This window comes from Podarcis bocagei (assembly GCF_964188305.1).
Source record: "Podarcis bocagei genome assembly, chromosome: 10".
Taxonomy (NCBI): Eukaryota; Metazoa; Chordata; class Lepidosauria; order Squamata; family Lacertidae; genus Podarcis; species Podarcis bocagei.
Genome location: NC_138135.1, coordinates 60,233,479 through 60,261,263, shown reverse-complemented (window position 1 = coordinate 60,261,263; position 27,785 = coordinate 60,233,479). Strand labels below are relative to the sequence as shown.

Genomic DNA, 27,785 nt, shown 5'->3' with positions numbered 1-27,785 from the left:
TTGGAAGAGTGACATAAATATAACATTGGTCAAAGCTAAGATTCAGCCATAAGTTCTGAATGATGAGCTATTAGATTGGAGAGGTGATAATTATTGCTTGCTGTTTTAATGTTTTTTCGAAGTGAGTTGACTATACTGTAGATCTGGATTTTTAAAATAGCGCTTTTTACTGTGCAATAAATATATATTGATTAAATAAGCAATTAAGTTTATTTCAGCAATGTTAAAAGGGGTCTACGGCCATACTACCCTGAACACGCCCAACCTAGTCTGATTTCAGAAGCTAAGTAGGGTCAGACCTGGTTAGTATTTGGAAGTGAAACCATGTTAAAAGTGTCATTAAAAATGTCATTGAGGTATGTTAATAAGTTATAGAAAGACTGAAAACAGCTACTTGTTGCCAACATGCCAAACTTCTATGTCAAACATCAACCCCACTTTATGCTCTACATCATTGGCAACTAAGATTGTGCCAGGGACAATTCTGAACTAAGTTTGCTCATTTCACTGCCTGAACTGATCACCCTCCCAGCAAGGGCCAACACTTTAAAAAGTCTTGTTGCACCATTCATTTAGGGACTAATTTTTCTCTTCACTATTTTGTCTTCAGATTGCTGTTGGCTACAAGGCAGGGCCCCAGACCTTTCCAACAAAATGTAATGTTCACTCCTCTTTTCTGTGGCAATTGTTCCATGCCTCATAGTTCCAGGAAAAGAGGCACAGGGAAGAATTAGTGTTACCTGGAATGAAGACAACAGAGGTTTGGGGTGTGTGCTTGTGATAGGAGACTAGTGGCTGCCTGCCTTGCCTGCCCCAGAGGTGTAGTGGTCTGGGGTTACAGGAGGCAAAATGCCTGCTACTATTTCTCCAAGGTGCCTGTCTCCTGCATCCTGGAGGAGCCCAAACAGCACAAAGGGTCAGCTTTTTAGCTATTGAGAAAGGAGTCTTCTCACCCTTTCTGCTGATTTGAGCTATTCAGAGTGAAAGGAGGTAAGTCAGCCGCTGAGGATTGGCTCCTAAGGTCAGTCTGAAGAAGGTGCTCAGGAAGAAAACCGAGAAGTTGTTTTGGTGGCTCCAAAGGAAAGCATTTAGGAACACTGAAAACACAATGTTTCAGATTAATGGTGTGCAAGTTCTGTTGAGTACAATGGAACTTCAAGGAAAGCGCAGTTTAAACCACTCCAAAAGAAGATATCTGAGCACTCCAAATCATTTGCTCATGTACATGCACAGAAAATAGTAGACCTAACTGAAAGGCAACACATGGAGAGCTGCATTGATTCAGCTGGAAAAAGAGATGAGAAGCAATTCATTTGCAAAAAAAAAACCCCAACAAAACTATGAACAGAAAGGATGAAAAGGTGGCCAGGCGCATCAATATGCAATTTTGTATCTAACAGAGAAGCTAGCACAATTTCAGAATATTCAGATTTCAAAGAGGGCAAGACTAATGACTAATGGAAAAGCACAAAGTCTTTCTGTTGCCCTGCAGCATATGACAGAACTGCTGATCTTTGCATACTGTCACCAAATTCCAGGAAGGATGAAAGAAAAGTGTTTCAAAAGGTGCTACTCATGAAAGAGCTAAGACTTCCAGCTATGATGAATTAATCAAGTGGTGCATGTGCCAGGAAGCATGGACAGCAGTTGAAATACTTAAAAAAATTAAATAAATCCCTACTTCTGACTGTCACAGCAGCTGGCAGAACTGAGCATCTAGATAAACAAAGTATAGTATTTTCCTATACATCATTTGCACAACCATAACAAATAGCTAAAACTATCACAATCATATGCATTAAAGCAGAAATAGACTGATCTAACTATTTTTATTGCCATTAATGCAGCATACAAATCATAGCAACATGTTACGTCTAAAATGCAAATTTGAATGATAAATTGAATAATTAAAATGTTGCTTGGTTTAAACAAATAAGGAGTATCCAACTCCTCTTCACAACCTTTTCTTTGGCTCCACTGCCCTGAATCTAAGTTGTGAATTTACAAAGCTCACTTGGCTATACTCATGGGTTGGGATAATGAAAAGTACTTCACTTGTTCATTGCACACAACCCGAAACCTGATTTATCTAATATGGTTGTAAGAAAACCTCTGAACAGCTTCAAAAATATAAAATAACCAATAAAAAGAGACACTTTGAAACATTCAAGAAGAGTAAAAGCAACAGTAGTTATATCTTTCTAACTTTGAATTTCTTTTTAAACTTCTGACTGCTGTAAGTTCTACATGCCTGGATAGGCTTGAATAAGCAAAAATGTTTTAAGCAGGCATAAAAAAGAATACAGTGAAGGCACCTGCCTGATGTCAGTAGGCAGGGAGAACCAAAGTGTAGTTGCTGCCACACTAAAAAGATTGATTTCTTAGAAGCGTGGAACAAGTTATATGTGGCACCTGTACTTGTGTCAGTTCCATAGGTTGAAGTGGTTGAGGGGATGCATATGGGCTAGGAAAATCCTGCAGGTAAACTGGTCCCAATACATTGAGGGTGTTTCTTTTAATACTAACTGTAACATCTTGAACCTGCCCAGGTAGTAAATGGGCAATCTAAGTGCAGAAATCTATCCAGATGTGTTATATGCTGACAGGGTGTGACTTCTGTCAGAAACCAGGATGCAGCATTTTGCAATAACTGCTGCTTCCAAATCAAGCATAAGGGGATGCATTGCAGCAATCCAATCTTGAAGACACCAATCCCTGAACCTCTGTGGCCATGCTCTCCTCATCCATGGAATGACCTTTGCATCACTTTTGCACCAGTTGCAGCCGGGAAAAGGCACTTCCAGTCACTGAGGCTACCTGTGCCTCCAGAACCACTTATCCATTTCACCAGGATTTGAGCTCAGCTTATTCTGAGATTAACCTGGTTTCCTTTTTTTTTATAATAGTTTTTTTTATTTGCTTTTTTCCAGGGTAAAAATACAACATCAGTAACACAACAAAAGCGGTTTTACAGAAAAGAAAAGAAATTATAGAGAAAAAGAAGAAATTCACTTTTTCAGATCAATTTTCATAATCAACCAGACTTCCCCACGTCCTCCATCCCCTGCTTTCTTTACAATAAAAAATAAACAGCAAATTAATACCTTATTTCAGTTGTTTTTGTGTTTTCATTTAGTTATATAATCCATAATTTATACGTTTCAAAATCTTAAAACTTAGTTTCAATCATTTACCAATTTCAATACTGAGGCGTGTTTTTCCAAAGCACTTAGCAAACTCTCAACATTCATATAACTTATAATGTTTTTGTAAATAGTCCTTAAATTTTTTCCAGTCCTCTTCCACTGCATCTTCTCCCAGGTCTCGGATTCTGCCTGTCATTTCGGCTAATTCCATATAGTCAATCAGCTGCGAATGCCATTCTTCCAGCGTGGGTAGTTCCTGTGCTTTCCAGTATTTAGCTATAAGAATCCTTGCTGCTGTGGTTGCATATAAGAAGAAAGTTCTATCTTTTTTTAACACTCTCTGGCCCACAATGCCCAGGAGGAAGGCCTCTGGTTTCTTGCAAAAGGTGTATTTAAACACCTTTTTCAACTCGTTATAAATCATTTCCCAAAAAGCCTTCACCCTCGGGCATGTCCACCAGAGGTGAAAAAAAGTTCCTTCAGCCTCCTTGCATTTCCAACATTTATTATCAGACAAATGATAAATCTTTGCAAGTTTGACTGGGGTCATGTACCACCTGTATACCATTTTCATAATGTTTTCCTTTAAGGCACTACATGCCGTAAATTTCATACCGGTGGTCCACAACCTTTCCCAGTCTTCAGACATAATGTTGTACCCAATGTCTTGTGCCCATTTTATCATTGCTGATTTAACTATCTCGTCTTGGGTATTCCATTCAAGCAACAAGTTATACATTCTTGAAAGCACTTTCGTCTTAGGTTCAAGTAGTTCTGTCTCTAATTTTGATTTCTCCACCTGGAAACCAATTTTTTTGTCCTTTTTAAAAATCTCTAGAATTTGGGCATAATGAAACCAGTCTCGCACCTTTCCTTTCAATTTTTCAAAACTCTGCAACCTCCAAGTATCACCATCTCTCTCAATTATATCACAATATCTCAACCAGCCACTCCCCATATTACGTAGTTTTATGGCCTTGGCCTCCGTCGGTGATAACCACCTCGGGGTCTTGCTTTCAAGTAAGTCCTTGTATTTAGTCCAGACAATAAGTAAGGCTTTCCTGACAATATGGCTTTTAAACAATTTGTGAGACTTTGCCTTGTCGTACCACAGATATGCATGCCACCCATACACATTACTGTGCCCTTCTAGATCTAGGACATCAGTGTTTTCCAACAGAAACCAGTCTTTCATCCAGCAGAGAGATGCAGCTTCATAATACAATCTTAAGTCCGGCAGGGCAAACCCCCCTCTTTCCTTTGCGTCTGTTAATATCTTAAATTTTATTCGGGGCTTTTTGCCCTGCCAGACAAATTTCGTAATATCTCTCTGCCACTTTCCAAAACATTCCACTCTGTCCACGATCTGAAGGGTTTGAAACAAGAACAACATTCTTGGCAATACATTCATCTTTACCGCAGCAATTCTTCCCGACAAGGTAAGTTTCAATCTTGACCAAGTTTCCAAGTCCTTTTTAATTTCTGACCAGCATTTTTCATAGTTATCCTTAAATAAATTCAAATTTCTCCCAGTCAAATTAACCCCCAGGTATTTCACTTTTGTAACCACATTTAATTCTGTTTCCTTCTGAAACCCATCTATTTCTGCAGATGTCAAGTTTTTTGCCAGAACCTTAGTTTTTTGTTTGTTCAACTTGAATCCCGCCACCCGACCAAACTCAGAAATTAGTTCAAGAGCTCTTTTTGTACTGGTTTCTGGCTCCTGTAGTGTCAAAACCAAATCGTCTGCAAAGGCCTTAAGTTTGTATTGCTTTTCTCCGACCTGTATTCCCTCCACCAGCTGATCCCTCCTAATCCAGTTCAGTAAAACCTCCAGGACAGAAATAAATAACAAGGGTGATAGGGGGCACCCCTGTCGTGTCCCTTTTTCAATTTTAAACTCCTCCGTCACCACACTGTTTACTATCAATTTAGCCTTTTGTTCTGAATAGATTGCTTCAATACTATTTTGAAACGCCCTTCCCACTCCCATCCCTTCCAAATTTTTCTTCATAAATTTCCAAGATATATTGTCGAAGGCCTTCTCCGCATCTATAAAAATCAAGACTGCTTTTGTGTTCATATTTGTCTGAAGTAACTCCAAAACATCAATAATATTCCTAGTATTATCAGACAAATGCCTACCAGGGAGAAAGCCTGCTTGGTCCTTATGAATTACTTCATTCAAAACTTTTTTCAGTCTGTTTGCTAAAATATCAGCAAAGATTTTGTAATCCACGTTTAGGAGTGAGATGGGACGATAATTTCTGAGTTGAGTCTTTTCAGATTCCAATTTTGGTATCAGAGTGATGAATGCTTCTTTCCACGATTCTGGTGCCCCCTTCCCTTCCATGATCTGGTTGCATACCTCCATTAATGGTTGTGTCAAATATTCCATCAGAGTCTTGTAGTATTTGGAGGTAAGCCCATCTGGGCCCGGGGATTTGCCTATTTGCAGATTCTGAATGGCTCTTTCAATTTCCTGTTGTGTTATTCTACAGTTCAGGGTTGTTTGTTTGTCTTGTGTTAGCTTTTGCAGGCCATGACTTTTTAAGAAATTATTTATTTCAATCTCTGCTTGTGGTCCTTGGGTGTACAGCTTTTTAAAGTATCTCTGGAAACACTTTCTAATTTCTTCTGGTTTCTGAATACATTCTCCTTCAACCTCCAGATTGGTGACAAAGTTCAATTTTTGTCTCTTCTTCAGCTGCCATGCCAGCAGCTTCCCACATTTATTCGCCGACTCAAAAGATCTTTGTTTCATCTGTTTAATTTTCCATTCGATTTCTTGGTTTATCAATTTTGTATATTGTGCTTGATAAAATTTTATTTCTCTTAAGACCTCTTTTGATTTTGGATTTAATCTCAATTTTCTTTCTCCCTCTCTTATTCTTTCCAAAATCTTGTCCTTTTTACCATTCCAGAGCTTCTTTTTGATAGTGTTCTGTTGTATCAGGAACCCTCTCATAACGGCTTTACTTGCGTCCCAGATTGTCTTCTTTTCCACCGAAGTATTCAAGTTTATTTCAAAATAGTCTTTCAGCGTTTTTTGGGCCTTCTTCACAATCTCCTGGTCTCTAAACAAGTAGTCATTCATTCTCCATCTGAAGGATCCAGCTGGTGTAAGTCTCAAGTCCATTTTCAAAGCATTATGGTCGGAGCAGGTTTTAGGACAGGTCTCTATTTTTTTTGTCTTAGGTGCCAGTCCTCTTGATATCCAGATTTGGTCGATTCTTGTCCATGATAGATGGGCCTCAGAGAAGAAAGTTCCCTCCATGCCTAGAGGGTTCTTTGTCCTCCAAATGTCAATCAGATCCATATTGTCTGTAAGTTCAAAGAAGGTCTTTGGAAGTCTGCCATCCTTGTTCAGGTTTTGGTTTTGTGACTTATCCATGTAGGTAGAGACTACCCCATTCATATCTCCCATCAAAATGATGTTGGTGTAGTCAATATGATCCAGCATTGTCTCGTGCAGTCTCTTGTAAAATTCCGATTTCCCATCATTTGGTGCATATATTCCAACTATCAAAAATTTTTCTCCTTGTGATTGTATTTCAATCGCCAAAATTCTTCCTTGTTCATCTTTAAATACCAATTTTGGTGCCAGGTTCTCCTTTGCATAAATCACTATTCCTCTTTTTTTAACCTTGTCTGATGAAATAAACTCTTGGCCTAGTTTCTTGTTAATTAACACTCTCCTGTGGAGCCTGGTCACATGCGTTTCTTGAAGACAGATGACGTCCAATTGCTCTTTTCTTAAAATGTGAAAAATCTTCTTCCTTTTTTCGGGAGAATTCGCGCCATTTATGTTCCAACTGAGTAACTGCAGAGACATCCTGGATCAATTTATTTGTCAGTAGGGGTGTCTCCTTTGTCTTCTTCACCTGGAGGTGGAACCGGGTTGAAACCAAACGGAGGAGGTGGCCAGGCTCCTGCTACTCCTTTCCGAAGGTCCTCCCCGTGATCGTTTAGGAACTTTTCTTGCTCCTCCGCTGTTCTAATTCTTACCTTCCTCTCTTTCAAGGTAAAAGATAGTCCTTGAGGGAATTCCCACCTATAAGGGATTTTATTGTTTCTCAGTAGGCTTGCTAGGTCTTTATACGTGGTTCTTAAATCCAAAAGCTGTTTTGGTATATCTCTGAAGATTTCTGCCGTCTTTCCCTGTATCACCAAAGAATTTTTAAAATGTAGGCCGAGTATGTTGTCTTTTTCTTGCTTTGATCTCAAAATGATCAAGCAATCTCTTGGTTTATCCTTCTTGACCACTCTTCCTAGTCTAAAAGCGGTGACTATTTTAAAGTCCTTCTCTTCTGTCAATCCCCAAAATTTGGAGATTTCTGTTGTCAAAAAGCCAATCAAGTCCTCTTTTTCTGATTCTGGAATATTTCTCAATCTGAGATTATTTTCCCTGTTTTTCAATTCTGCCAGGGACAGGTACGCTTGCTGTTCAGTTACCTGTCTACTCAGTGGCCTCACCTCCCCTCTTAATTCCTCTATCCTCTTTTTGTTTTCGTCTGTTTTTGTATTTACTTCTTCAACTAATTTTCGGTTTTCTGTTGTGGCCTTTTCAATATTGCTTATTGCCTGTGTATTTTTAGTGACCTGGTCTGTCAATTTATTAATGGAAGCTGTCACCTGGTCGAATTTAGCAGATTGTTCATCAAATCTAGCTGCCTGTTCGTCAGCTTTCTTATTCAATGCTGCCAGTTGTTCCAATATTTCTTTAGAGACAGGATCTATCCCTCCAGCAGCCATCTCCCCTAAGGGTGGTTGTATAATTTGTCCTTCTTGCAGACCTGTCACAATTGGAACAGACGATCTGCGTAGCTGTCCAGGCAAAGTTGTTTGCACAAGTTCAGATTGTTTTGCTTTCTTTGCAGCCCTTGTTTTTGGTGCGCCACTCATTCCACAGCTGTCCCAGGATCAAGGTCAAATTGTAAATCCCATGGGAAACAATCCAGAGAGAGTAAACATCCAGAAAAAAAAAAACCGGCAGTTCTCAGAGACTATTAATTCTATAATCCAGTAGGGGGAGCTCCCAAAAACAAATTCAGGAGAGAAGGATAAAGAGTTTCCACCATTAAATTCCCACAAAGAAGGAGAAAGAAAAAATAAAAGTTAGATAACATCCAAAACAGGGGGATCTTCCATTCAATTTTAACTGCAGAGAATAATAGTTCTTAACAAAGGTGCATGCAACAGTTCCCTTTTTTTTCCCAAATACAAAGTAGCCCGATTTAGTTTTGTGTTTTATATACAGTTACCGCAGTCCGATACAACTTATATCCAAGCAGATCGGGAGCCGGGTTTCGAAACTTTGTAATCCACAGGTGGGGAAGAAGAGAGACCACAGTTTTAATCCACTTACGAAGCTGTTATAACTTTTTTTTAAGATTTGAGCAGTCTAGATCGAGTTTGCAAAGTAAATTCCAACTTCTTTTAAGCTCCTTTCGATGCTTCCGCTTTAGAAAAGTCTTTGCTTGGCACTTTAAGCAGAGCCGGAAGACTGACTTCCTTTTTAGCGTCTCCCGCTTTCAGCCGAATTTCGCCAAATTATTTCCAAGTAAACTTTAGATTTCTTACTCACGAGTAAGTTGTTTCAATTCGGTTGTTGAAGGAAGAAAGGTCAGCGCTAATCAGCAGCAGCCGCGCGGCTTCGCTTCCGCGGAAAGAGCGATGGATTCACAGCACCGCTACCCCCTCCACGTTCCGATACCCCTTACGGGGTCTCTTCTGCGTATCCGAGGTCGCTTCTGGTGCCCGCCGAACCCCACGGCCACGAGCTCACTCTACCCGTGGTTTGTCTGGATGGGTCGTCGCTGTGCCGCAGCGCACGACCCTTTTCCGCGGAGCCCCTCTTCAGCAACTGAAGAGGACCGCCATTGCTGAGCGCGCCGCCTCCGGAAGTCCGAGATTAACCTGGTTTCCAAATCATTTGAGCGATTCCTTAGACACACACCCTTTACAGCACCAAGTCTAACACCCATTTTGTTAGCACTCAACATTTCATTTCAATTGCTCTGTAATTTGGAGAATGTGCTAGTCTACAACATAATCATAAAAATAATTTATTTAGGAACAGGCAGATGGTAGCTAAAAAAAAAAAGAAATGGATGCTCCCCGATTAAATGTGCAGCACTTTAGTTTCCTGCCAGGGGTTCTGGGACACAGAGAGATGTGAAGATGTAAGGTGCTTAGGGTCTAGGGAAGTAGGGCAAGAAGATTCGAACACCATCAAACTGAGGGAGCCTATGCCTGTCTCAGGTCCATTCACCAGAACACAAACCAGAATTCATGCCCATCATTGCAACAACCTTAAAGCACAGGCATCCTTTCAAACCAAAGATAAATTTTCAAGCCCTAAAAGAATATCCTTGGTGTGAAAGGCATTTAATCACCCTCAAAATAGGTCCCCTTCAAGGGATCATTTTGTTCTCCCTCTCTCATAGCTCTGGAACTCACGGACACCAATTGAAGCTGAATGTAGGAAGGTTCAGGACAGAGAAAAGAAAGTACATGTTCACACAGCACGTAGTTCATCCACACCCACAAGAAACAGCGATGGGCACCAATTTGGGATGCTTTAAAAGAAGATCAAGACAAATTCGTGGAGGATAGGGTTGCCAATGGCTACTTAGTCATGATGGCTGCATTCTACTTCCACTCCAATTGTTGGGAATCACAAGTGGGGAGAGTGCTGTTGTACTCAGCTCCTTCTTGGGCTATTGACATGACCCAGCAAGCCATTCTCATGTTCTTGCCTATTATATTCTTCCAACATGAGACTCTCATTTTCTATCACAGCAGAGGAGTTATCCATATGGTAGTAGAGCAGCTCCTCCACACCCCTGAAAGTCTTATCTATGTGCCTTCCTGCCTGTTCTCCAAGTCAGCCATGTAAGTCTCATGGGAATTAACCCTAAGAGCCAGGAGAACATTGCATTTCTTCCCAGCCGGCAGAGAGTCATTCATGTGGTGCCGAGTGAGGGGGAAAAACACTGGACAGCCACCACACACCTATTAGCTCTCTATCTTCATTACCTGCTTTATATGAAAGGCTTTTTAATTAAAAAAGATAAGCGCTTTCCAATTAAAAAAATACAATGCAATTATGACATACTGCACACAAATGTGCATGTAACCGCTGTTTTAACCTTATGCAAATGCTTAAGAATCTGTGCATCTAGCCACCAATTATTTCCCTGATGGAAAGCCGATCAGATAAGATCAGATCAGTGCCAGATTTAGGGTGGTGCTGGCATCTCCCCCACCCCACAGGGTGCCAAGGCAAAGGGGTGCAAAATTGAAAAGCTCCGTAATTGATAACATCCACTTGGGAGCACCAAATTTTGGGCTCACTCAGAGTGCCATACAGTGGTACCTTGATTTAAATGCCTCAGGTTACAAATGCTTCAGGTTACAAACTCTGCTAACCTGTAAGAGTTACCTCGTGTTGAGAACTTTGCCCCAGGATGAGAATGGAAATTGTGTGCCAGCGGTGCAGCGGCAGCAAGAGGCCCCATTAGCGAAAGCACACCTCTAGTTAACAGCATTTGGAAGTTAATAACGGACGTCCAGAACAAATTAAGTTCATAATTAGAGGTACCACTGTGTTACCAAAGTCCACCCCCGATCAGATACAGTGGTACTTTGGGTTGCAAACACTTCAGGTTACAAACATTTGGTTACAGACTCTGCTAACTTGGAAGTAGTACCTTGGGTTAAGAACCTTACCTCAGGATGAGAACAGAAATCTAATGAATAGAGAAGATAGACGAGAGAAAAGATGAAATTATTACAAAGATAAACAAAATAAGCAATATGAAATGTGCATAGATTTAATGAGTGACAAAATTACACAATGAGACTGGTTGGAAGTCAATAATCACAGTATGTTTGTGTCTTGGTTGGTTGGTTGGTTGGTAGGTAGGGGTGGTGAAGGTGAGATATGTGTTGTATGTTTTGTATGTAATATATGTAATGTAATGTTAAGTGTATATTGTTTTGTAAAGTATTGGTATTTATAATAGAATGTTTTTTGAAAAAAGGAAAATGTTCAGACTCCCGAAGATGGTGGCAGTCTCTAGTTCAGAATAAAACATTTGCCTTAATTGATTGCTAGTTTAAGAATTAAAGTCATATTTCTATTTATAAATTTTAACATTACTCAGTGTGAAAACTCAGTTGTGTTATTTCATATTACTATTATTACTTCTGGGATTTCAGACCTGGCCCACTGCTAGAGACTGGAATAAGATAGTCACTTGTACATTTTTAGGAACAACTGCAAGTGAGCTGGGATTTTATTAGCCCAAGTAGAACAGGTCTCTAGCGGTGATTTGAACTCCTTCTCTTTCTCCGATAAATCAGAACACAAGGCAAGGGAGGTTATAATGATGCTCGAATGCCGGGTTAGACATATGTCTAGTAAATGATAGCTGCTGATCTCCCTGGGAGTTTCCATAATGACACACATCTTCTGAAAACATGGAATTCACTATAAAACAGATTGACATAAATAGTCAGAAGTGCAGTCGCAAGAGAAGTCTGCTGACATTTTAATTCCCCCCACCCTCTACATTGCTATACTTCTGTTTAAATCAGCCTGACAACTATCATCCAAAATTTATATACACAAACCTTTGGCTATTGAGCCAAAGAGGCACATGTTTTGTGAACATTTCCACAAGAATTTTTTAAACACACACTCCTTTTGAAAGAATGGAAAAATAAAAATGCTTGCAGGTCTTAGGAGGAGGGAGAGATGTGTCACCATTGTCAAGGCAATTAATCCATCTTTCCTTTGCCTCAACCCAATTGTGCATAGTTGTTGTTTTTTAATACATTTTTTTGGTTTGTAAGCATAAATATTAAGTGGAAAATACACTAGTGCCATTGGCCTGCAGCTGTTTTTATTTTTATTATTATTTTTATTAAAGATTTCTTAGTGTACAAAAACATGTGCGTTGTCTCTTTTTTCAAGTTGCGTTTTCTACAATTCAGTTTCATTTTTGTGAGACATTAGTGTTATATACAATGTTAGGTTAGTAAGGGAAAAAAGGGAGGGGAAAGTTGAGTGGGGTGGGGTGGTTATGTTTCTATTCTTCTACTTAGTGTATGTGTGGGGTTTTGTGTCAACATTACTTGTATGGGTTCTCTTACTATTTGCTTGTTGTGTTTCCTTGGTGGTGAGAGAGGTTGGGGGTGGCCTAGGTTGTGGTTGGCTGTCTTTGGTTGGCTGCAGTGAGGGGTGTGTGGGTGTATTTTTGAATCAGCTTAGCCAGATTGATTTGTATGCTTCTGGTGGATTCTTGTTGTCTTGTTGAGCTGTGTATGTGATAAAGGGGAGCCATACCGGGGTGAAGGTGTCCTCTTCTATTTGTCTTTGTGTCAGTTTCAGTTTATTGGTTAGCTTTTCTAGTAAGGCCGTTTTCCATACAATTTGGTACCATTGGTCCATGCTTACTCCCGACAGGTCTCTCCAGTGTCTGGTTATGAAGTTTCTGGATGCTGAGAGTAGGTGGGTTATGAGCTCTTTATGATGCGAGTGGTTAATTATTATCTTGGAATATGTTTAGTAGGGCCAGTTCTGGGATGACTTCCAAGTCCAATGTCGCTGGAGATATGAATCAGGATGCCATCGACCTGCACACTTATCTGCATACATTTAGAGGGATGCAAATCAGAATGCAATCTGAATGTACATCTCCACTCACTCAGCTAGTCAAGTCAGTATCACAGAGAAAATCTTGCCATGTAGCAGTGGCCTGCAACAAAAGCACTAGCATGGTGTGACACAACAGGGGTGGTTTGCTCATTGCTTCAGCACTGGGATGCTTGCTTTCTCTCCATTGCAAAATGAGGATAATTGGAAGGCTTGGTTTACTCACAGTGGCACAATCATGATAAATCAAACAATGATGCAATCACATTACATGGCAATGTAATACTATGATGCCCTCTCACATTAAAAAATAAAATAAAAATGGTGCCGACGGTGCAACACAGGCTGGTAACATGTAGCAAGGTGGGTGAGGCGGGAAAGAGTATAAGTTTGTGTCCCCCCCTCCGCAATCATTGTTGTGCCTGCTGAAATGGCAACTTCTGTAGTGAAAACTAAACCTGTTGAAAAACTAGCATATCACCACCGACAGAGAGATGTACCTACATACTGCAATAGCATTTGCTAATCTGTTTGCTTTGTTGCTCTTCTCTTGTAACACATTTAAAAAAAAAATTATCCCCCCCAAAATTGGAGAACTTTTTTGCCCTACCTTCTTTCTAAAAAAAGAAATATGCTTCATTCTGCCTTGCTTAATCTTTTAAAATTGCTAAGTAATTCACATTACTCAATTCTATGATGGATGTACCAGATGAAAACTCCCTCTTAAAACACATTTGTTTGTAAGTAAGCCCTCGTGGTTTCAGTGGAACTAACTTGCAAGTATGGGTGCTTACAATAAACTCTTAACTTGAATTGTTATTTTTACACGGCTTACCCATCTGCAAATCTGTTAAGTCTAATATTAGTCAGTCCTTTCCTTTCCTGTCCAGTCCTTTCCAAATTGATGCCAATGGCTATTGTTGAGTTCTTCGGTCATTAGTACAGTTACATAATGCATTTAATATAATATTACAATAAACAATGCATGTTCCAAATACTTGCAAATGTAGCAAAAATAAATTGAACAAAAATATTTTAATTGAGTTATTTCCTCTGAAAAGACTTGTAAAAAAGGTCAACTTCAAAACACATAAAAGTTAAAAAAAATAGGAAAAAGGCTGTTTTACTGCAGGAAGGATGGAGATTTTGCAATACTCTAATGGAAATTTGTTAATTAAATAGCTTGAGGCAACTGAGCAAGCAACAGTGGTAAAGAACCAAGCCAGTTAATCAAATCGATTCCCTGCTTGTCAGAATTGTAAAAGCAGATAGCACTGGAATGTGTTTTTTCATGTTGTGCAATTTCCACATTAACCTACAAATTTCCATTTTCTCCATCATAGCATTTGTTATGATGGTTCCACAGAATAAGAGATAAAGCAGACAGAGATGTTATTCTTATTGAACATCTTTCTCAGACAGCGCAAGTAATCAGCATTATCTTAGTATCTACAGAGCATGAAATTAATGTAATTTCTCTGCTTCCTTTTGCTACATAATGAAATTTCACATTTTAAGACAAATACATGGTTCCAGAATGTGGTGTCACTACTAGCAGCATAACTTTCATCAATATTCCATACATGCATGCACAAAATGTCTTTAAATTAAGTAGAAATTCTAATACTCCACAGCTGCTAGTACAGGAAAATGGAGCGTCTCCACCCCCATCGTTCAGCCCGAACACTGAGATCCAGCACCAAAGGCCTTCTGGCAGTTCCCTCATTGCGAGAAGTCAGGTTACAGGGAACTAGACAGAGGGCCTTCTCGGGAGTGGCTCCCGCCCTGTGGAACGCCCTCCCATCAGATGTCAAGGAAATAAACAACTATCCTATTTTTAGAAGACATCTGAAGGCAGCCCTGTTTACGGAAGTTTTTAATATTTAATGCTGTATTGTTTTTAACACTCGATTGGGAGCCGCCTAGAGTGGCTGGGGAAACTCAGCCCGGTGGGCGGGGTATAAATAATAATTTATTACTATTACTATTTTTATTATTATTATTATTATTATTATTATTATTATTATTATTATTATTATTATTATCACCATCATCTTACATATAAGAACACCTTATAAATGCAGGTAGATATTTTTCTGTCAAGAAAAAGTGTAGTCTTTCCCTATTCTAGAGAAAGAGGAAAGTTTTGGAACACACAAGTGGATATTTTAAAGGTCTAACAGCCTATATTTCCATGCTTTACTTTGCTGCATATTTTTTGTTTTTAATTCTCTGCTGAGGTTCTCACCAAAGAGTACTTGCCCCAATCTTGGCTCTTAGCACCCAGGAATTCTCCTTTTATACTTACTTTCCTTGCCTCCTCAACTCTTGTACCAACACTAAGTGTACATTTTCTTTCTGCTTCAAGCTATTTTGGTTTCTATTATATCTCCTCTTACATATTTTTGTTAAAATAGCTCCTTCAGAATTATGACTAAATTGTCAAGAGCAGAAACATAAGATTCATTTTACCAAAACTGTGTCCTATCATACTTTTGTAGCACTATTACAAGATCATTTTTCTGGAATATGGAAGCAAGCTGCTGAACTCTCTACTGAGAACATAAATGTTTTATAACAAAGGGAAACACTGAAAACAAATTATTGTCTAAGATAATCTAATAAACACTTCTGGTACACTTTGTGAGACAGAAGGAAAGATTAAAGTTGCATTCAAGAATGTAATTAGTACTGTGGATTGCTGTACAGAATTAAATTGAAAGACGATGAAAAGTTATCAGGGTTCCCCTACCACCATTGTTCTGCTAGCTAGGGGTATTTTAAAGATGATCATTGGTTTGGAAGTATAGAATCCACTTACATTACTTAGAATTCTTACATAGTTTTCATTAGATTAATGGACAGTGACATCTACTTCCTAATTTGCTTCATGATTTAACAACTGTGGACAACTGAAAACATATTTTAACTACTATTTCAGGGATGTTTGGCAGACGGGCGAATTAAATGCTTCACTGATCTGAAATGAAATCTGTGAGGTACAGCACAACCCTATGCATGGGGTTTTTTTTTAAGCAGAAGCAAGTCTCAATGGAGCTTACTCTCAAGTAGAGTGCATAGAATTGCTCCTTTGTCCTGCATGATGACTGTAATAAAATTATAGTTTTGCATAAATGTCTGTTGTTGTTGTCTAGTCGTTTAGTCGTGTCCGGCTCTTCGTGACCCCATGGACCAGAACACGCCAGGCATTCCTGTCTTCCACTGCCTCGCACAGTTTGGTCAAACTCATGCTGGTAGCTTCGAGAACACTATCCAACCATCTCGTCCTCTGTCGTCCCCTTCTCCTTGTGCCCTCCATCTTTCCCAACATCAGGGTCTTTTCCAGGGAGTCTTCTCTTCTCATGAGGTGGCCAAAGTATTGGAGCCTCAGCTTCACAATCTGTCCTTCCAGTGAGTACTCAGGGCTGATTTCCTTCAGAATGGAGAGTTTTGATCTTCTTGCAGTCCATGGGACTCTCAAGAGTCTCCTCCAGCACCATAATTCAAAAGCATCAATGTAATTCAAAAGCATCAATGCATAAATGTCTATAACTGGCCTATTTGGTAAGTCAAGTCGCTTACTGAGAGCAGTTTTAAAGAGTTATGCGGGGCAAACTAGATGTGTCATCAATCATATCATTAGCCTTGTGTGATCATTGTTGTTTTTATGTAACAGCCATGGGGGTACGATGGATGACCTAGATCAGGTTCATGGTGTGCATGTGAGAGTGTGAGAGGTGGCATGCCATCCAACTTTTGGAAACCCAAAACCAGGATGCACGTGTTCCAGAACATGCTCCTGGGCAAGTCCCCTCACTTTGCCTCATGGGTGGGCCGGTCCTGATTTGATATGTCCCTAGGCTCTTGACTTCCATTTGCAAGAAATGAAACTCTTCAGTTTCACCAAGTGGAACTTAGTGACTGACTTTCAGCTTTTGGAGTTGAAGGTTAGCTTTTCTTCTAACACATTCATGGTTGAGAACACCATTCACGGTTGTAAGAGGTTGTAAGAAGTTCACCACAATCCAATAAACATGTGGTTTGGCTAGCAGCCATATAGTAATATGGAATTAAAAGGGTTGGCTTCCTTTTGTGGTATTTCCTGCACTTCCCTAAAAAGTTCAGTTGTTGACACTTGGTAGAATTTCACAGAATTTATCAAACCACTGGTTATAATTGCATCTACAAGTTGTAAAGCACCAATTCTATGAACATCAGCTGTGTATTCAGTTGAATTAAAACAAGGCAAGAAAGTCAATGTTTTTGTTTCAATAGCAAAAACCTAAGCATGACCTCCTGTTGTATCTAAGCAAGAAAGACAAATTAAATGCTATTTGCATAAGAAAGCAGGAAGCTTCTGGTGAAAGCTACACTGCCTCAGTAATCATGGGAAAGCACAACTTTTTATAACAGTCGCAGAAGCCTTAGTTTCTCTTATGTCCCTTGGTTTTTGGCTGAGACTGAGGTTAACTTCCACTCCGCCACAACTTTTCTATAATAGGATAATAATTTATTAGATTTCTATACCTCCCTCCGTCCATGGGTTCCAGATTGGTTTACAATATAAAAACACAAACATACATAACATAGTAACAAACAAAAACAATATACCCTTCTCCAGTTTAAAAGGCCACAGCTTGTTCCATTAGCCAATGGCCTGGGAGAAGAGGAATGTTTTTGCATGGTGCCTAAAGATATGTAATGAAGGCACCGGCCAGCCAAACAGGGAGCCACCCAAACAGGGAGCCACTGCAGAAAAGGCTCGTTTTCATGTTGCGACCCTCTGGAACTCTCATGGAGAAGGAACATGAAGAAGAGCCTCCGATTATGACTGCAGTGGCTGGGTCAGTTCATATGGGGGGCAGCCCTTGTTGGTAGGCTTTTAGCATGCTTATGGACTGCACCTTCAAGATACATAGAACCCTGCTTCAAGTAGCAAAACACCACACCAGATTACGATGCCCCTGTTCTGTGCAATAGCTTTCCTGATTATATATGGCAGGCATCCATAACCTGCACTTTTCAGGTGGAAGGATTCATAAGGTAAAACAAAACAGGTGTAGTTTGATGAGGTCACTCGCATACTGAACATAGCTGTCAATGTTTCCCTTTTTTTAAAGGGAAATTACCTTATTCTGAATAGGAATCCTTGCAAGAAAAGGGAAAAGTTGACAGCTATGATACTGAAGGGGCTATATTAGCTATCAGTGATTTGCATTTCCAGCAAAGGTAATATATTATTAGGCCAATGTTGTGTATTTCACTGGAGTAATATGTGGAGACATGGCTTAAAATGCCACTCATCTATGAAGTGATGACCATATCTGGTGCAAAGTATAAGTGTTGTTGAACCAACTTGAAATAGTGCTGCTAGTGCTATCAACTTCAATTCTTATGTAAACAGACAATTACCAGAGTCAGGAAGCTATTTAGAAAATGTCTGGGTTTTTTGAGGAGATAGCAAGAAGGAACAACAAAAATTGGCAAAATAAAAATAAGAAGAGATGCAGAAAGGAAGTATCAGGTCTTAGAGATTGTATAGGCAATATAATAACCTCTTAGCCTTATTTCTTGATTATGTAAAGATCCTATGTTTTACACAAAGTCTCTTCAATCACATTGTAAGATACTATATCCACATTTACATGCTATAAATATAAGAACAAAAGGACTTCTTCCACAAATAAAACTCCAAAGGCATACTCAGTCCAAAAGAATAGTTTAATTGGGCTAGGCGTAGAAACCTTTGTCTCCTAAGAGGAAATGGCTATGCCCAAGAGGTGGCTTTGTATCTGAACACCTCAGCTGAGGTGTCTCGAGATTTTAATCATTTAGGAACTGTAGACAATGAGTTAATCCACTTGCATATTATCCAGTTGCAGGTCTGAACACCAAGGAAAGGAAAAGATCTGCAGGTGTGCAGTAGAAGTCCTTAGGCTATAAAAACAGCTGTAACGCAGATCTGCCAATGCTTCGCGACCTGAGGGGAAATTTTGTCCTCTCTTGAATGCATGCTGAAATCCTGTGCAAAGCCTACCTATAATAATTCTTTAGCAGGGTTTTTATCTCCCATGTTTGTATGCAGAACAAAGATTAGGAAGGAAGACCTAGGTCACAGACAGTTTGAGCATGACTGCACCCCAACAATATATTGGGCCTCCAAACTTTGCTGCTCTCCAAGCTGTCTGCTTCACACATCCAGACTTCCTGTTTCCTCTACACTTTTACCTGTTTATCCTTATTTGTTTCCACAAAGTTTGCAGGGAGGTTATACAGCTTCAGCAGTTTGTGGAGAATTAATTTATTTACGGTTTTGTAAATAGCGACTATGAGGATCAGCTAGATTTGGAGAGAATTTTGACCCACTCCAGCCCATATCCCCCCCCCCCCGATACCCTCTGTCCCATCAAACCAGTTGTCAGGATGGAATGTAGACCTGCAGTTTAGTCCACAGTCGGCTGGCTGGTTCAATTATATTTTGGGGTTTTACCTCCATCTGGAAGCATGCTATGTTACCTGCATGGCAAAGCCCTACAAAAGTCTTAGGGTGCTCATATGACTGCTTTAGCATGCAGCTGTCCTTTTCCTTGTGCATTTCACAGCTCCCCACCACCACCACCAAGCTGTTCACATCAGTAGACCTTTATTAGGAATGGCTTAAGGACTGCAATCGCCGTGAAGATGGTTTGAGAAACCACACCATCAAAGGGTAACGTTTTATAACAAAGCAAAGGATGCATATGTATTTTGGATAACATCCTGTGAACACAGATTAAAAACCCAACGCAGGAAATAGGAGTGTGGGGACCCAGCCTCAGTCTTTGCAAGCAAGCTCAAGTTCACTTTCTTCTTCTTGAGGCAGCATGCTGGGAATATAATGCCAGAAACATTGATGAACAGCCAGAATGTCAGTCAAGTAGGAATGAAACTGGTCTTATGAGACATGCTTGTGTTTTTACTTTATGTCAATTGGATGCAAATGGAAAATTGGATGTTTATCTGACCCTCTTATTCTCCACCAACTTTTCAGTACATTTCTCAAATCAATTATCTCATTCAGCCTGACAGCAAAAATAAAAGTGGGTGGGGGGTTGAAAAACCCCTATTTAACTATTTGTGCTGGTGAAATATTGTGCAGATCATAATGCAGAGAGAGGAGATCCAGGAGTCAAAATGGAGAATCTATTTAAGCAATGCAATACACATTTTATAATGTGGCCACAGATCTGGTTAAAAAACAACAACCACTGCCACTTCTGAAATAGAAATCTTTTACTCTTCACTGCTCTGATTAACTTGGCTATATGAATGCAAAGCAGGTCTTGACAGCTTTCCATGAAAACAGCCAACCCTTTTCATGGGTTAACACCATTGTAACTTCCCTTTATACTTTGAACAGATTGCCATGGACACAGATTCAGAACCCAACCATTCACACCAGGTCTCTGAAAGTTTACACAAGTCTACAGAGTGAACAAAGCCAATAGTTTACTAGCACAATCTTTCGGATATATCTTCTGCAACATCTCCCGCTGTCTCTGAAGACAAAGTTAGTTAAATTATTAATATTAACCAACATGAAAGGTTTGTAATTTTCTCTGAAGTTCATAACACCTAGTTGTATGGAAGCGATAATATATTTCTCAAATTATACCATATTTTGATAAATAAAAATTGTGGTATTTGATGTGTTCTGCTTAATAAATAATGCTTTTTGTCATATATGTGAGGAGACAAAGCTCTATAGTTGCTGTTTTAGTGGGATATTCACTGCTGGGAAACAGAAAAACCTGCAAATTTTTGAGGAAAATAATGACGGTGACCACTTGAAGGTGGGGTGAAAGGTGAGACATAGGTGAGACAATATTGCTTCTGGACACTATATGTGTGTTAATACAGGAGTAATGTCTGAAGAAAGAGCTTGTTCTGCAGCAGAAAAACATGTGTTGAGATGCACCTATACAAGCCCAAGATTTGGTATTTGCATTCAGGTTTCATATTGCTCCTTTTACTTTTCATATTCAGAATTCACCTCTATGTACTTCATCAACAAACAAGCAATTTGTGGTTTTTTTAATTCCCACACCATTTGGAAGGCACACAGAAATATTCTGCTTATAGCAAAGCCTCAAAATGTGGAAACGGTGCCAATATATTGGGCCTCCAAACTGAGTTTAATCTAATTTAGTCACTACTTTTGCACCTTTTTTGTGAATGGCTCCAGAAAAAGTTGAAATGGAGCATCAGCCTAACTGTTTTCTGATTTATAGGATGGTGACTTGGACCACTACTGAAGCACTTAAAGTCCCAGTCCACCCATCACACTAAGCCAAACTATGGCAGTAAATGCACAATCATGTAGGTAAAGAGGTAAAGGACCCCTGACAATTAAGTCCAGTCACAGACGACTCTGGAGTTGCGGTGCTCATCTCACTTTACTGGCCAAGGGAGCCGACGTTTGTCCGCAGACAGTTTTTCCGGGTCATGTGGCCAGCATGACTAAGCTGCTTCTGGTGAAACCAGAGCAGTGCATGGAAATGCCATTTACCTTCCCGCTGGAGCAGTACCTATTGATCTACTCACACTTTGATGTGCTTTCGAACTGCTAGGTTGGCAGGAGCTGGGACCGAGCAACAGGAGCTCACCCCATCACAGGGATTTGAACTGCCGACCTTCTGATCGGCAAGTCCAGAGGCTCAGGCTCAGTGGTTTAGACCAGTGTTTCCCAACCTTTTTTGGGCAACGGCACACCTGTTTAATGAAAAAAATCTCGCGGCACACCACCATTACAGCCCCGTGACGTCAGCGTGCAGCGTCACGCCGGGAGGGACGCACGAAAGTGAAAGTTTTTAATTTTTTTCCCTCCCCCTTGCCGGGGAACCTCCAAGCTTTGGGGGTGGGGAGGAGGCAGCAGAGCGAGGGACTGAGGGACGGCAGCAGCTGAGGCAGCGGCGGCTGTTGTGGTGGTGGCGGCGATAGCGGGCGGAGGAGGGGGCGGCGGGGGGAGTTGCTGCTGCTGTTGTTGCTGCTGCTGCCCGGACATGCCGTCCTCCTCCTCCTCCGCTGTCTCGTGCTCCTCCCTTTTGCACGCGCTGCCCCGCCGCTCGGCACCACCACCGCGGAGCCGCCCCCGGCTCGACGCGGATCCTCGCCGCCGCCGCCTCTCACCGCCCGACTCGCCCGCCTCGCCCGCCTCCCTCCCACGGCACACCAGCCGACGTCTCACGGCACACTAGTGTGCCGCGGAACACCGGTTGGGAAACACTGGTTTAGACCACAGCGCCACCTGCGTCCCTATCATGCAGGTACTCACAATAAAAAACACACTTGTTTCACACTTCCCCTGTTCCTCCTGACTCAACTTTAGAAAATTATTCATTCATTTTCAATAAGGAATCCAACAGAAGAGATGAGAAAGTTCCTCTCTAGTTTCACATTCAGGGACTGAACTTCAGGTTTTGTTTTTAGGAAGGGGAAATCTAAGTACAAGACCAAATACAGAACACTCCCTGATCTCTTCATGCTTTTAGTAGCTAAGATTTAATCTATGTGGGAGCACATTTTTACCCAGTTGATTCAGTTTGCATTATAAAGACAGTTTGCTTATTTATAATAACAAACAGTCATAAAATATCAAATAGTACACTTACCTGAATAGGACCAGTCAACCTCTTCAATAATTTTGCGTTGCTGTCTAATGTATCCAGAAACAAATTCTAAAATAAACAAGCAATAATAAAACATGTCAGCATCAAGTAGTACAGAGACAAAATAGAAAAGAAACAGCAACAGTGTCAATGTGCTACCTTTGTTCTATATTCACAAAATATCGAAACGTAATTAACATAAGTTGTGCAGTGGTAAATTCTGAAGTGCAGGCAGTCTTCATGACAAACCACACACTCATAGCCAAGCTTCTAAGGCTATGCAGCAAAAATGAATTTTTGACATACAGTATCTGTTTATTTTATTTAAATCTTTTTATGCACCATTTAATAATTCAAAAATCCCCAAGCAGTGTGCAGTCTAAAAAACAATATATTTTAAAAATACACAATGCTGTATATTTTTAAAATACGCAACCTAGAACCAGTAAGACAGCAATATAAAAGAGCATAAAAACATATGAAAGTGAATAAAACAGAAATTCGGAAGATTCAAACACATAAAACAGGGGCCAATTTCATGGGTCAGGGAAAGCCTGGGCTTAAAGAGAAGCTTTCGCAAGAAACCTGATGCACCTGATTGGTTCAGCAAAGGGCATTCCACGATACAGGGGCAACAGCAGAAAATGCCCATTTATGGATTTCTGCACTATGAGATTCTGCATGGGGCAGTGCCATAAAAAGAATTTCCCAAGATGCCCAAACTGATCTTACAGGTCTACGCAGGGGCAAGCAATATTTGTTCACTCCTTTCTCTTTGCTTATCTAGGCTGATGAATAGTTCCGGTATACTCAAAAGCTTGCTCATTGTTTTGTGACTGTTTAATTGATCATCATAAAGGGGTGTTTGATTCCCCCCCCCAAAAAAAATTGCTGATCATAAGCCAGCAATTTCAGGTTGTACAATTATTATTATTTATTTTTCATTTTTGTGCCACTTTATTTTTTTTAAGAGAGAGAAAATCTCAAAGTGGTTTGCAACACATTAAAACATCAAGTAAAAGGAACCCAGAACAAAACATTACTGAAGAAAGTCAAATATAAAATATACATTCAGAGCAACATAAATAAGTAATAGGAAACAAAAATATCATCTTAAAGATTTAAAAACAAAACATTACAAAGGAGGTCAAAGTTGATTTGGTACTCGTAAACAACAAACCTGCTTCCCCTCAACTCATCCCCCAATGTCATATAATGTCTCCACAAATAAATTAATTCTCCACAAACTGCTGAAGCTGTATAACCTCCCTGCAAACTTTGTGGAAACAAATAAGGATAAACAGGTAAAAGTGTAGAGGAAACAGGAAGTCTGGATGTGTGAAGCAGACAGCTTGGAGAGCAGCAAAGAAGCTGTTTTTGCTAGAAAATTTACAAAATGTTCTGAAGGAAATTTCCCCCCCAATAGCTCACCTATAGCGACAGTGAAATAAATAAAAAACAGTGAAATTTAAGGGTACCCAGGTCACCTTCTGTTGGGTTGTTATCATTAGGGGAAAATATAACAGGATTTTGCTTGGCAGAGCGTCTCAACAGAGAGAAGAGCTATGGAGAGGCAAAGACTGCTTAGTTTAGCACAAACCTTTCCAAACATTCCTTGTAGGCCTTCCCTTGTGTGTAATGAACATGTTTCAACAATTAATATATTTAGCTATAATTGGCATAATAGCTGTGGTTTGTGTTGGCATAGTTACAATGGCACTCTCTTATTTGGCAAGTGAGGCAAACTCATACTGCTAAATGCCTGTCAGTTATAATTTCTTTAGGATCCATAAATTAGGTTGTTAATTTAATTAATAACTAGATTAAGCTAAATATTTAATTTGGGCTAAATATTAATTTAATTAAAACTAGGAAGTTTTTCCATGATAAAGCTCAGAAACTGAATGGAGCACATTAATCTAGCTGCTCTTGGAGGAAGCTGATTTTCTAGAAAGTTTAGGCCCTGTTTTGTCGCAGAAACTGATTTGGTGGCCGTGGATGACCTCTGTCGGGAGAGAGACAGGAGACACGTGTCCCTGTTAATTTTCCTCGACTTCACAGCAGCTTTTGATACCATCAACCATGGTATCCTTCTGGAGCAGCTGTCCAAATTGGGGTGAGTGGCACTGGGTTGAGTATATAGTACCACTACTGACCCAACTACACAGGCTGCCAGGCCAATTCAAAGTGCTGGTTCTGAACTATAAAGCCTTAAAGGGCTCAGGACTACAATACAGTGGTACCTTGGGTTACAAACGCTTCGGGTTACAGACTCCAGTAACCCGGAAGTCGTACCTCAGGTTAAGAACTTTACCTCAGGATGAGAACAGAAATTGCCCGGTGGTTGTGCGGTGGCAGCAGGAGGCCCCATTAGCTAAAGTGGTACCTCAGGTTAAGAACGGATCTCCAGAACAAATTAAGTTCTTAACCAGAGGTACCACTGTACCTCAAGGACTGGCACTCCTCATATGAAGCAACCCAGACCCTTTGATCATCTTCTGAAGCCCTTCTTCATGTTAGTTCCAAAGAGTGGCAAGACAAAAACAAATCTTTTCTGCAGTGGCTCCCTGTTTGTGGAATCCTCTCCCCAGGGAGACTCGCCTGGCACTTTATTACATATCTTTAGGTACCAGGTGAAAACGTTTCTCTACAATCAGGCCCTTGTCTTATTAACATTCTATGTTCTTTTAAAATGCGTTTTTGGGAGGGCGGTTATTGGTTATTGTTTGGGTTTGGTTTTATCATGTATTTTGTGTTATCATTTTGTATGTTTATGTTGTGATCTTCAGATAAACGGTGGTACAGTGGTACCTCGGGTTAAGTATTTAATTCGTTTCGGAGGTCCGTTCTTAACCTGAAGCACCACTTTAGCTAATGGGGCCTCCTGCTGCCGCTGCGCTGCCGGAGCACGATTTCTGTTCTCATCCTGAAGCAAAGTTCTTAACCCGAGGTACTATTTCTGGGTTAGCGGAGTCTGTAACCTGAAGCGTATGTAACCTGAAGTGTATGTAACCCGAGGTACCACTGTATAGAAATTTAATTAATAATATAAGATAGTTTATGAAGAGTGCTGCTGCTATGCACTTTAGTCCAAAGTAATTCCATTAATATAATGACATGGGGAACATAAACTGAAATTTCGTTTGATATTATAGGTATATTTTAAGTCAGCAGAAATATGGCAATGCAGGTGATGCACTTGTGGTAACAGGAACATACTCTATCAGTGTGTTTTGTTTTAAAACAAACTTTTAGTCAATTAATTTTTATTGTATTTTAAAACAAACTTAAATGGTGTGCATTTAGGCTACTAAATGGGAGTGGCTAGAGGGAGAATGTCTCACCAGTGGTTAAACAACTACTCTGTATTCCAGCCCTTAGCCAGACAAAATTCAATGTGAAAGCGGTTCAAATTCAAAAATGCACTTTTAAAATAAAACTGATTAAACAAATTTAATTGCCTAAGTTCATTGGTTACCCATTTGTTTTCAAGCTCAATGTAAAGTTCTTATCCTAACTTTTAAAGTCCTGAATGGTCTAGGATCAGAGTTTTTGCAAGACCAACTGTACCCATATGAACCTTACCAGGGCCCTAATATTAACCTCAGAGATCCTGCTGTCTGGCTCTCCACTGAAGTCAACTAGGCTAGGAGATACTGCGGAAAAGGACTTTTCAGTGGTTTTTCTACTCTTGTAGACTTCTCTCCACCAAGAGCTCCACTTTGCCCCGCTTCCTAAATTCATACCGCCAAACTTTTTATTGATCTTATTGCTGCCCCCATGTGTGCTTTTAATCTGATGTTGTGTTTATTATGTTTCTTTACTGCAAGCTAACTTGGGAGGGCTTGTCCTAAAGGTGGGTAGAAATATATTTTTAAATTGACAAAGGATGATTTTGGAGCAGGTATGATGCACACATATATTCCAGAACTTTGCTTCATGAAAGCTCAAATGTGCACCCAATGAGGCAGTTGCAACAAGACAGAGGCCCCACCAGAAACCTCAGCTTATGTATCTTCCCCACCTGAGCTGCCCACTAGCAGGTGAAGAGTCCAACTGCGTGGAATCTGTTTCTGTACCTCTGACTTCAATCCTCTCCTGGTCCTGGAAGACAGTGGAGCAGGAGAGCTGTGGGCAGGAAGAGGAGGTGTGTAAGACCCTGACTCTACACCAGGCTTACTTATTTCTCCCTCCTTCTGCATGGGTGCTTCACTCTTTTGTCCTGCAGCTTCTCCCAGGCTCCCCCAGATCACTGATATCTTCGTCCAAGTCAGTCTCCAGTCTTGCTTCTCCTAGTGCCCACTTATTGGTATCCAGCCACAACTCCTCAGTTTCCAGCGAGTCCCAGACACATGCCTTTGGTGGCTTCAGTCCCACCAAATATGGAGAGACAAAGTAACAACTATACACTGTTACTGTTTCAACACTGCTCACCCACAGGCAACTGCTAGGCTTATAAATACAGTGGTACGTCGGGTTACATACGCTTCAGGTTACAGACGCTTCAGGTTACAGACTCCGCTAACCCAGAAATAATACCTTGGGTTAAGAACTTTGCTTCAGGATGAGAACAGAAATTGCACGGTGGCAGCGGGAGGCCCCATTAGCTAAAGTGGTGCTTCAGGTTAAGAACAGTTTCAGGTTAAGAACAGACCTCCGGAACGAATTAAGTTCTTAACCCGAGGTACCACTGTACACATTGAGTCTGAGCACAGACCACAGCAAGTTAATATTACAGAATCAAAACAGAGGTAAATGAAGCAATCCAAATTTATCCGTAAACCTTCAGAAAGTGAGATAAATATGCTACCTTGAGGGTCCTTGGTCTATCCAGGGCCCTACTAAAGCCATACAAAATATAACCAAAATCTAAAAGATTATAGGGACCCCACAGTGCTATCAAAACTCAGGTAATTTTTCTCTACAAAGGTACAGTATTTGAAACAACCAACATAGACATAATCCTTGTTTTTCAGTACTATGCCACCCTTTTACTAACACAACAGCAAAAACATTTACAACATCTCATGGTACTGACATAACAAGAAAAGTCTCATTTTGGTTTGTTGAACCAAATAATGGAAGCCATGACCTTTCCTCAATTGTCATCTTGTACTCTATTTATCCCTCTATTTAAACAGGAAGCTCTTCGGTGTAGAGACACTCTCTTACAGGCTTCAGATTAGCTAACTGTAAACAGAAAGGTCATAGCAGTGTTGCACTAAGCTATCAATGTTCTACAGCCAGATAGAAATAGACTTGGAAAGACCCAAGAACTTTCTGCAACTAGAAAATGGAACCTTTATTGAGAAAGTGTGGGGACATACC

At 40.3% G+C, this 27,785-nt stretch overlaps 1 protein-coding gene across 6 annotated transcripts in view; it reads right to left on the bottom strand.

Moving 5' to 3' along the window:
* PTPRZ1 (protein tyrosine phosphatase receptor type Z1) overlaps positions 1 to 27,785 on the bottom strand; it is a 117,316-nt gene that overhangs the window by 66,104 nt on the left and 23,427 nt on the right. For all 6 annotated transcript variants that reach the window (XM_081211358.1, XM_081211355.1, XM_081211356.1 and 3 more), the window contains exon 2: positions 22,461 to 22,526. In XM_081211358.1, the coding sequence (XP_081067484.1) occupies positions 22,461 to 22,526 (66 nt within the window). The remainder of the gene's footprint in view (positions 1 to 22,460; positions 22,527 to 27,785) is intronic.